Below are 10,647 nucleotides of genomic sequence, written 5' to 3'. Positions count from 1 at the left end.
TGGAGTGAATTCTAACATCTTTTAGATTGATCAATGGTCCTTTTCATTGCAGGGACATTACATCCTAATCGGCAGGCTCAATGAAACTCATTTCTTTGACAATGGAATGGTAATGGGTTGTTTTCGATGAAAAGTGCTTCAAGATCAACTTGAACCCACCAAATGCAAAATAAAGAACCATTTGGAAGAGCCAATATCCCTAAAGAGTGTGTCATTTTCTTTAGCTAGTGACTAAAAATAAAATGGTGAAAGGTGTCATAAACATTCTATTGAGGGGATTGACCTTTTCGAGAAAATTCTCTAAAATGTTGTCACATAAAACGGAAGCTTAAAAAATGTTTAAATATAAACAATTTACCATTTCACCTATAATTTAATTGTTGATTTTTTATATAAATATAATTTTAATATCATTTTTTTTCTTCCACCTGGTGTGATAATATCTAATATTAATAAAAATGATTTTGAAAATAGTTTAGTTGGTTGAAGCAGGCCCGCAACCATTGAACCAAGTTTTGGGTTAGAAAGTTGAGATATTGAAAATACAAGCGGCTAAGCCCAACTCCAACCAAAACCAAAAAAATTCCCAAAAGTGTCGTCTCAAGCTCTAAGCCTCTCACCAGTCAGGCAGTCACCGGCAAGCACCAACAAGGCACCGTCGACCACCGGCCCTTAAAATTCTCATTTGACTGGTTGGTTTCGTTACTTGTAAACCCATTCTTGATGTTTTAGGATTCTATTTCTGGTTGATTTTTAGTTATAGATGTTACTATGTCAGCCCTTAGTCTCCTTTGACAGCATTGAATTTGAAGGAAACAAACAATGAGCTAATGAGGAAACATGGAATCTCTTACAACTTCCAAACGTCACTCACTTCCATTCTAATATATTTCATTTATTTTCTAATAAAGAAAGAAAAACAAGAAATGGAAAGAGTTTGAAGTTTAGACCAAAACACAGAGAGAGAGTCTGTCATGTCCGAATGTAATAAAATAATAATAATAACTTTTCTTTTTCTTTGTCTCTCCAAATTTACTTAGCTAGAAGAACATAGATGTTCGAACCATGAAAAATGTTTATAATGTTTTGATTTTGATGCTTATTGTTAATGTTTATGAACTGAATTGTTAATTTTAAAATTTTATAGGTATATTGAAAAATGGCTTGTAGTGAAAACAATGAGTTTATGGGGGATAGTGAGAAGGTTTCTGTTTGTTTGATCTTGTCTTTAAATGTTGATTGTTTTGGTTTTCTAGGGATAGCTCATGTTGAACTAGCTCAAAGGTAAAATTATACTGGCTGGAGTTAAACATTTATATTGATATTCCAACTGATATTGATTGTGAACTAGAGATAGAAATTGTTAGACTTAGTTAATTTAGCTTTATCGTTTTAGCTCAAGTGATAAATTCTGCTCTATGATGATGACTGTAAGGAGGATTTTAGAGCCATTGACATCTGATATCATTCCAGTTAATGCCATTTATACTTGTCAAGCTATTTAAGTACAATGCATGCATGAACAAAACACATTCAGCATTCTTATAAATGGAAATAGGCGATTCATGTTTAATGCAAGATTGGTAAGTGGTTGATGAAGGTTTTGGTTTTGCTTCCATTTGCTTGGGGAATTTTCTAATTTCATAGAGCAACTAGGTTACAAAAGCTCATTTGAATGCTGGTGGTTAATTTGCAGTTTTGAAAGCTTACAAAGGACTGCCTTGAAATGATAATATATTTCAATCTTGTGAAAAATAAAGTGACAATGCTCCATCGAGGTCTATTCCATCATTATATAGTCAAAGAAGTGAAGCAGAACTAGAAAATCAAGTTGTCTGGAATTGTTATTGAAATTTTAATTTGCTTGGAATTTTTATGTTTAAATTGTTAGTAATATTTAAATTTTTGTGAAATTATTATGTTTAGTTTGTTTGAATTATTATTTAGCTTTTTTTGTTAATTTATTTTACATTTATTTATTTTAGTTATGAATAAAATTTATTTAAAATTATTTTTTATTTGATTTTATATTATTTTTAAAATTTTAGTTTTAGTGGATTTGGATTTGGGTTATGTTGGATTCAGATATCCGACATAAGGTTGAAAATGTTAAATTCAGATTTTTTGCGGATTCAGATATTTGGCGGATAATGTATTTAATTCTGATTCGAAATTGGATAGTAAAATTTGGATAATTTGTGGATTCGGATAATCCATAAATTGCAGATATCCAACCCGCTGCCATCCCCAACTGGGATCAGTTTTAAGTTTCTCAATTTTTTTTCGGACCTAATTGCTAAAGCCCTTATTAAACCTCAGTGTAGTGCCTTTGGTCACCAGCCAACTTGAGCCAAGTAACCATCACCGACGATAATGGCGTGTACAGAGGAAGCAAAACTCGAGCACTTCCTTCAATGGCTTCAGGTTTAGTTCTCCAACACCCTGAACTCAACTTCAAGCCGTCAACTCTACATTTCTATTCCTCTGGTTCAACTAACAGTGATTTTAATTCAGGTAAACGGAGCTCAATTCCGCGGCTGCAATATCAAGTATTGCGACTCCACCAAAGGCTTCGGTATTTATTCCACCAATGGTTCCCCCGAAGATGGTCAGTAGCAAAAAGCCCTTTAACAAAGAAGTTAAAAAATAGAATTCTGTTTGATTCTTTGTAAGGTTTTCATAAATTTTATGAGGAAAAGAAACTGGCCAGGGGTTCTTCTTGTTGTTCCACTGGATTTAGCAATAACTCCAATGAGGGTACTGCAAGATCCTTTAATTGGAGCAGAGTGTAGAGCAATGTTTGAAGAAGGAGAAGTTGATGATAGGTTCTTAATGATTTTATTTCTTATTGTGGAACGTCTCCGAAAGAATTCTTCATGGAAACCGTACGTACTTAACTTATGTGATTGGCATTTTAGTGTTCTTTTTTTTCCCTTTATTATTTATGTGGATTGAAAGGTTGGGTCAGGTACCTTGATATGCTTCCTACTACTTTCGGTAATCCGGTTTGGTTTACTGATGATGAGCTTTTGGAGTTGAGGGGAACAACCTTGTATAGAGCAACTGAATTGCGGGTAAATATTAGTATTTAGTTTTCTGTTTCTCTTGAAAATCAAATTGATGAAATTTGACTAACCATGATGATGAAAGTTAGTACAATTGTTTTATAGAAAAAGGATTTGATGTCTGTATACGAAGATAAAGTGAAGGAATTGGTGAAGAAACTTCTGGTTCTTGATGGAGATTCAGAAAGGTCTGTACTAATTACATTAAACAAGATAGCAATCCATTGTTGCATTTAAATTGTTGAGTTTCTGGTCTTGTCAAGAATAATTTGGTTATTTTCTTATTTCCCAAACGTGAACTGTTGTTAATGCTTCTTTTGCAGTGAGGTGTGCTTTGAAGATTTCCTTTGGTAGGAATCCCCTCAAAATGAACTCTTTCTAACTCTCTTTAATTGGCGTGGGGTGGGGAAAATGGAAGAGCTTGACAATGATATGATGACATTCCCTGCTCCTAAAACTTTGATGGCTAATATTGCATGATTTCTATAATGCTAGGGCAAATTCTATATTTTGGTCTCGTGCTTTGAACCTTCCTCTTCCGCATTCTTATGTATTCCCCCAAATTCAAGACGATGTGGGCACAACCTGTCCAGTTGACAAAAATTCCGAGGGTTCCACCAGTCATAGTTATAGTGAAGAGCCGATTAATGAAATCGATGGAAAAAGTGAGGTTATGCTTTAGTTCTCATTTACCACTTATTTCCTGTATAGCTCTCTTTCCTCTTATTTGCTTTTACTGTTGAAAATTACTGCATTAACTTTCGACTGAGGTTAAAGTTTTTTATTTACAATGTATTTATATCAGGATTTGAGGCTCATGGGAATGACAGCAAAGTCAATGGAGTAACTTCGACATCAAAACAAGAAGAAACTGTCTGGGTGGAGGGTCTTCTCCCTGGCATTGACTTTTGCAACCATGGTATGCTAGTCCTTATTAGTCGGCGGCTCTCTTGTCTATAATTGGTTCAGTCTGTTACTGCAGTCTTGGTTTTTCAGTCTCGATTCTTATTGAAGTTTTTTGTTTGTTAATTTTACATTTAGACTTGAAGGCAGTTGCAACATGGGAAGTTGATGGAACAGGGTCAATAACTCAAATTCCTTTATCCATGTACCTTATTTCTGGTAGTCTCCTCTTGCCTCCCATGTTTGCTTTTTGTAACATATTCTGATCAAATCTGTTATACTTGAGGTCTTTTTTTGTGTTAAATATTGAGAAGTCTAACCACGAGTGGCACTATTTTTTCACTCAAAATGGAAAGCTTTACAGTCTCCATTGCCAGTTGACAAAGAAGTTTCCATCAGTTATGGTAACAAAGGAAATGAGGTACTTTGCTTTGTCCTGAACAGATAACTTTCTTCCTAAACATGAGTGTTTCTTCTATACTTTTAAAAGACTTATATGTCAATATTGATAGCCTCCTGTGCCCTTTGATATTCCCTGTTTAACTTCAAGATGGTTGCTGTTGTTTGCGAGCATGCTCCATATTTATGGCAAGCTAAATATGGCTGGTAGCATTTCTGTATATCTAGAAGTATCTCAACTTCCAGAGATTGCTCCTTGGTTGAAAAAACTGAACTAGAGGCTGACCTGATTGGATCTCTGGTTCCTGGTTCAACCAGGTGATTCACCATCTAGAAAGCTTAAAAATATAAACTAATAATAATTAAGAAAAAAATCATAAAAAATTCAAAAAGATATTATTTTTAAAAATTCATCAAAAATTAGGAAAAAAAATTATTTACAAAAAACCAAGGATGAAAGTGAACATAAACATGGTGAAAAAGCCTAATTTTTTGTTGAAAGAATATAAAAGAAGTAAAATAAAATAAAATATCCAATTTTACCAGTTTTTATGTGATTTTTCGGTCAACTTATATGATTGAATAGCCGTCTGGTTTTTACAACCATGGATTATTCTTGTATTTGTCATTTCTATGAATTGAATTATGTACTTTACAAGAAAGAAAAAAGAAAAAGAAAATTGTTAAATCTGCTCCCTGATTTTCTGTAAATTACTTTAAATGTTACTATTGTGGTAAATTTACATGATTAATTTCTTTGTGATTGTTTTGGTTCATCTTTCTATTTTGATGATCCCCGGTGGTCTGACATGAAACATGCTTTCAACTGTGAGCATGATATGTAAAACATGTATATCAGGAAGTAGTTTCGCCTTCACTCTTTGGCATGTTTTACAACACTCTCTGCCTAAATGACATTAAATTTCTTTCATAATCAATTTTTGGCGGTATCTTATCTGGACTGTACTTACTTATTGATACATGTGAGGCCGTTTTGATCATCTCATATTTGATGCAGGAACTTCTCTACCTGTATGGTTTCGTTGTTGATAATAATCCAGATGACTATCTCATGGTATGTTTATGCCAAATTTGCAGTTTGTCAAATTCCTATATTTTCTTCAAAAGGAATCATATTATTATTTAGGTACAACTTAGTCGGAAGAAATTCATGAATTGGGGCTTTCAACTATATCTCACTTCTTTTATCATGCTGTTCTGAGCTTATTCGCTAACATTTGTCAACTGTACAGATTCATTATCCCGGAGAGGCAATCCAGAACATTTCCTTTTCTGACTTCAAAGGGCAACTACTTGTAGCCGAGGTCAGTGATCATGAATGACTTTTTCTTTTGAAAATAATGAATGACAATATGTTAATATCCCACTTAGTGCTATTTTTATATTTCAATGGAGATGTATTCTTCTTCATATTCTTTGGTAGAACCATTACATTCGTTATTCTTATTGTCCTTTCTCCCATTCTCCTGAAAACAATTTTGTATTACTGATTAATTTGGCTTTGGTTCACAGAAAGCTGCAATGCGGTGCCTTCTACCTAAAAACTTGCTAGATCATGGGTTTTTCCCAACAGGATCCTCTAATTGTAAAGCAAACAATACCTCTGAAGCCGATGATAGAATTTGCAATTTTAGTTGGAGTGGTCACCGCAAAACACCTTCTTACTTGAGTAAGTTAGTTTTTCCTGAAGATTTTATGACTGCCTTGAGGACCATAGCCATGAAAGATGAGGAGGTTTCTAAGGTTTCTGCAATGCTAGAAGAGGTGTGGTTTCTCTTTTGTTTCATCATGTTCTTTCTTGAATGAACTGCAGTTATTGTCCAACGAGGAGTAAAAAAAAACACTGATTGCAGTTACTATCATATTACTCTAAAATACATGTTAACATTCCTCAAGGGGCTAGTTGAGTCTCTGTCAGTCACTCTCATCTTGAGAAATGAAAAAAACGATTTAAACTGTTTTTTGTCCTAACTGAAACTATTTTTCTTCTCCAAGCTTGTTGGGTCTGAAGGAGAAAGACAGCCTTCTGAGACAGAAATAAGAACAGCTGTATGGGAGGCCTGTGGGGATTCTGGAGCTCTGCAATTGCTTGTTGACCTTCTTCAGAAAAAGTAAGTAAATCATAGAATCTTCTTAGAGTTTGAAACTTAACACTTCTGTATTATTCAGGTGTTAGCAAAGAAAACTGTCTTAATGAATTACTCTAATTCTCTATGGCAAGGATGATGGACCTTGAAGAGAGTTCCGGAACAGAGGACTCTGATTCTGAACTACTTGAGAATGCCTGCATTATTGGAAATGCAGAACAGCAGACAAGGTATACTAGAAGTTTAAACTTTCCTCCTTTCAATGAAAAGACAGTCACTGCAATCTATACTTTTGCTGGTTCTGGCTATTCAAGTCATTCTGAATCTTTACAAAATTCCCTTTCCCCCTCCTATTATATTGCACCCTGAACATCCAGCCTTTTCTGTTTCATTTGCAAAATTTATAGCATCGAACAATAAATATCTCTGTTAATATTGAACCATCTTATTTGCTTTATTTTGTAGCAAGGAGGCGAACAACTTGGTCCAGCAGAAGTTGATGAGTAGAAATAGGTGGTGTAGCATAGTGTATCGAAGAGGGCAGAAGGAACTGACTCGTTTATTCCTTAAGGAAGCAGAACATGCCTTGCAATTATCTCTAAGTGAAGGAAATTGAGTATAAATCGACTTCCTCTTGTTCCAAATGAGTGGTTTTGCTAATTTAGTCACTAGTCATTACAACATGGGTGTTATCTATGTTCAAGATTTATAGAATACGCTTTAAAAAATTCAACATTCAAAGATGTGTTTTACAAAATTCTTACTTAGCACGGTGTCTTCCGTATTTTCACTTTGGTCATGATTGGTTCTTCAAGACCAGCCATATTCCTACACATCCAACCAAGGGCAGCAATGGCAACGTTTCAGAAGACGGTGTCGGGTAATTGGGTGGTTGTGGCCAACAATCTTGGCCTTGTCAATGGCTATGCCAAGAACAAGATCAAGCTCATACATGAAGCATGTTGTAATGTAATGAACATAACCAATCATTATCCGTGAAGGGATTGAAGATAATGAATGAGAGGTGTGGTGCAGTAGGAAGGATAAGACAATTCTTCCAGGGCTACTTTCCTCTTTGGACGGTTGGGGTAGCATTCAATTGTGGGCTGTCAAAACTTGGGGAATATGTTCACCACCTTGAATGACAATAAAGCAGCCGCTTTGCTAAGAATCTTTTGCTTACCCTGGTAGCGTATTTATTGTACATGCCAAGATTATGGGATTCTGCTGTATGGCAACGTCACCGAGTCGTGCGTCTGGTGGATCACAAGGACTTATTAATGTATATATCTAATTATCTTAGATATAAAAAGCAACAAGCCCGTCTAGCTCAGTCGGTAGAGCGCAAGGCTCTTAACCTTGTGGTCGTGGGTTCGAGCCCCACGGTGGGCGTTTTAGTTCGTATTTTCTGTCGGCTTTTTCACATAAGCAAAACATCTTGTGGTATGGACTATGGAGGGACTTGCTGGATTTTCCGAGGTACAATTAAATGCTTACATTTTAGTAATTCCACCTATGTTGATCTAACTTGGTATAATAATAATAAGTTTAGTCTTAATGTTTTAATTTAATATTATTTTTAAAAATTATTAAATTTAGCATTTAATATTTATATATTCTATTAATTTGGTAAAATTAAAAATATATTAAAATAAAATTATATTAAAATTTATAAAATATTAAAAATAAAAATAAAATAATTAACTGTAAATCAATATCATCCCTCCTATTTAATCATATATACATAAATATAATAAATGTGAAATAACATTGGTTTAAATAGGTCAAAGATCCTCATATTTTTTCAAAATTTAAAATTTAGCTCCTATACTTTAATTTTGAGACATTGATTCCTTATATTTTTTATTTAAAAATCTTCGTCCCTCTATTAAATTTTTCCCTTAAACTTAACAATGTCAAAGGTAAAATAACTTTTTTAACCCTTAACATTTACAATTTTGTCAATTTAGTCCTTACTCTTTAAAAGAAAATTTAATTTTTTTTTCATAATTTAAATAAAAACATAGAAATTTAAAAAATTATTTTTTACATAAATAAAAAATTTATGAAAAAATAAGAACTCTTTAAATTTCAAAAAACAAAAATGATTTTAAAAATATGAACAAAAATTTCAAAATTTAATGTTATCTAAATTAGATTGGACCGGCCAGTTAGATAAGAATTGGTTGGAGTATCAATCCAAAGAGGTAAAAATCAATTGACCCTCGAGCCGGGACAGACTAGTTGAACCAAGCTAAAAAATTGGTTGAACAATTTTCAAATTGGTCTTACCAATTGGTTCCCAAAATGACCCACTTGATCGATTCAAATTCAAAGCAAATAAATTATTAAAAATAAAAATATTAGAATATATAAAAATTGGTTCAACTAAATTTTTTAGCCCAGTTCAACAAAGTTTGTACCAATTCGAAGATTAACCGGTTTTTAAAATTTCTAAACTCTTTTAGCCCTCAACATTTATAGTTTTTTTGTCAATTTAGTCCATACCCTTTAAAAGTATGTAAATTTAAAAATAATAAAAAATATTATTTTTCTTATTTTAAGCAAAATAAAAATATATTTTAAAAGATTTAGCTAAAAAGACCTCTCCAGTCACTCTCAATTTCAATATTGAGCAAATTGGTCCCTTTTAAAAAAATTAAAGCAATTCAATCCCTAAAATTTTTGAAAGTGAACAACTAAGGACAATTAATCATAACGTTAATGTTTTCGTCAATTTTACATAAATTTGATTAGTACAATAACAAGTTTAGCTCTCATAATTTACACATTCTATCAATTTGGTCATGATTTAACAAATTTAGCCCATAATATTCTTGTAAATGTGTAAACATTGAGGCTAATTTTGTGGGTTTTTTTAGAATCAATACCAAATTAACAAAATATGTAAACATTGAGGGCTAAATTTGTTATTGTATCAATCAAATTTATGTAAAATTGACAAAAAAAAAACATTAATGTTGTGATTAACTGTCCTTAATTGCTCATTTTCGAAATTGAAAGGAATTAAATTGCTTTGATTTTTTCGAGAGGGACCAATTTGCTCAATATCAAAATTGAGAGGACTGTAGAGGTCTTTTTAGCAAAAAAAAATATTATTTTAAAAAAATAAAAATATGAAAAAAAAATAAAACACTTTAAAATTTGAAAATAAAAAATAAAATTAGTTTTTAAAATATTAAAAAATTATAAAATTTAATGTTATTTAAATTGGACCAAACCGATTGAATAAAAAATCAATTGAGATATGGTCTAGTGAAACGTAAAAAACTGGTATAGGTTGAGCTAAAAAACCAATTGAACAAGTAAGTGAACCGATTTTTATAATTTTTTAAATATTTTTAATAACTTATTTATTTTGAACCGGTTGTTTTGGGAACCAATTGGTCTGACCAATTTAAAATTGATTCAATTGATTTTTAGCTCAATTTAACCAGTCCGTACCGATTCGCGTTAGCTGGTTTTTTAACTTGCATTGAATCGATACCTCAATCGATTCTTGATTCGACTAGTCGGTCTGGTCCATTTAGAATTTTAGAATTTTTCTTTATATTTTTATAATCTTTTGTATTTTGTATTTTTTAAATTTCAAAGAGTTTTTAATTTTTTATGTTTTTAATTAAAATATAAAAAAAAATATTGAGGATTAAAAAATTATTTTACCTTTGACATTGTTAATTTTAATGACAAAATTTAATAGAGAGACTAAGATTTTAAAATAAATAAAAGAATACATAAACTTAATATCTCAAAATTAAAATATAGTAATGAAAGAAGAAAGAAGAAGCTAATTAGATGGGTTTTGGGAACTCAAAACTACAAGCAAATGCTCATAATTGCAACCATTGAGGAGCATCGTATTGATAGGTCACTACCCCACTTCAACATTTAACTCTTGTAATAATTAAATTAAGTTACTGAAATTAATTAATCAACTTATATTATATATCAATAAATTTAAAATGATACTTCGAAACACTTTTTTATTTTATTTTATGAATATTGATTTTTAAAAATTCTAAACTTTAAATCAACTTTTAAATTTTAAAATCTAAAATTTATCTCTTATAAAATTGAGCTTAGATTTCTTCTAATAACTTATTTTCAAATAGGCCATAAGAAAAAGCAATCCTCGAGTTTAAATGACATTT

At 31.8% G+C, this 10,647-nt stretch overlaps 1 protein-coding gene and 1 non-coding gene across 5 annotated transcripts; both read left to right on the top strand.

Moving 5' to 3' along the window:
• The first annotated feature begins 539 nt into the window (after positions 1–539).
• Positions 540–7,242, top strand: LOC107951648 (protein-lysine N-methyltransferase EFM1). 4 transcript variants are annotated; one of them, XM_016886772.2, is made up of 17 exons: positions 540–692; positions 2,320–2,424; positions 2,515–2,608; positions 2,711–2,885; positions 2,969–3,074; positions 3,171–3,253; positions 3,389–3,415; positions 3,561–3,730; positions 3,871–3,984; positions 4,107–4,187; positions 4,325–4,389; positions 5,386–5,442; positions 5,621–5,692; positions 5,901–6,152; positions 6,384–6,499; positions 6,610–6,705; positions 6,941–7,242. In XM_016886772.2, exons 2-17 carry the CDS (start codon positions 2,374–2,376, stop codon positions 7,089–7,091), a joined length of 1,710 nt encoding a protein of 569 aa, XP_016742261.1. In that variant the 5' UTR covers positions 540–692; positions 2,320–2,373; the 3' UTR covers positions 7,092–7,242. The 4 variants fall into 4 exon arrangements, with proteins under 4 accessions (XP_016742261.1, XP_016742263.1, XP_016742264.1 ...); XM_016886774.2 differs by having other exon boundaries at positions 556–692; positions 2,325–2,424; XM_016886775.2 differs by lacking the exons at positions 540–692; positions 2,320–2,424 and having other exon boundaries at positions 2,519–2,608; positions 2,700–2,885.
• A 552-nt stretch (positions 7,243–7,794) lies between these two features.
• Positions 7,795–7,867, top strand: TRNAK-CUU (transfer RNA lysine (anticodon CUU)). Its single transcript has one exon. It is a non-coding gene; the product is annotated as a tRNA-Lys (tRNA).
• Positions 7,868–10,647: the final 2,780 nt, after the last annotated feature.

This window comes from Gossypium hirsutum, chromosome D07 (genome assembly GCF_007990345.1).
Source record: "Gossypium hirsutum isolate 1008001.06 chromosome D07, Gossypium_hirsutum_v2.1, whole genome shotgun sequence".
Lineage (NCBI taxonomy): Eukaryota > Viridiplantae > Streptophyta > Magnoliopsida > Malvales > Malvaceae > Gossypium > Gossypium hirsutum.
This window is presented reverse-complemented; position numbering and strand designations above follow the sequence as displayed.

Excerpts from the sequence above, each read along its gene's own strand:
- LOC107951648 (XM_016886772.2), top strand. The coding sequence starts at position 2,374 with ATGGCGTGTACAGAGGAAGCAAAACTCGAGCACTTCCTTCAATGGCTT. Across the intron at positions 3,075-3,170 it reads ATAGAGCAACTGAATTGCGG|AAAAAGGATTTGATGTCTGT; the intron begins GTAAATATTAGT and ends ATTGTTTTATAG. Across the intron at positions 3,416-3,560 it reads TGCTTTGAAGATTTCCTTTG|GGCAAATTCTATATTTTGGT; the intron begins GTAGGAATCCCC and ends CTATAATGCTAG.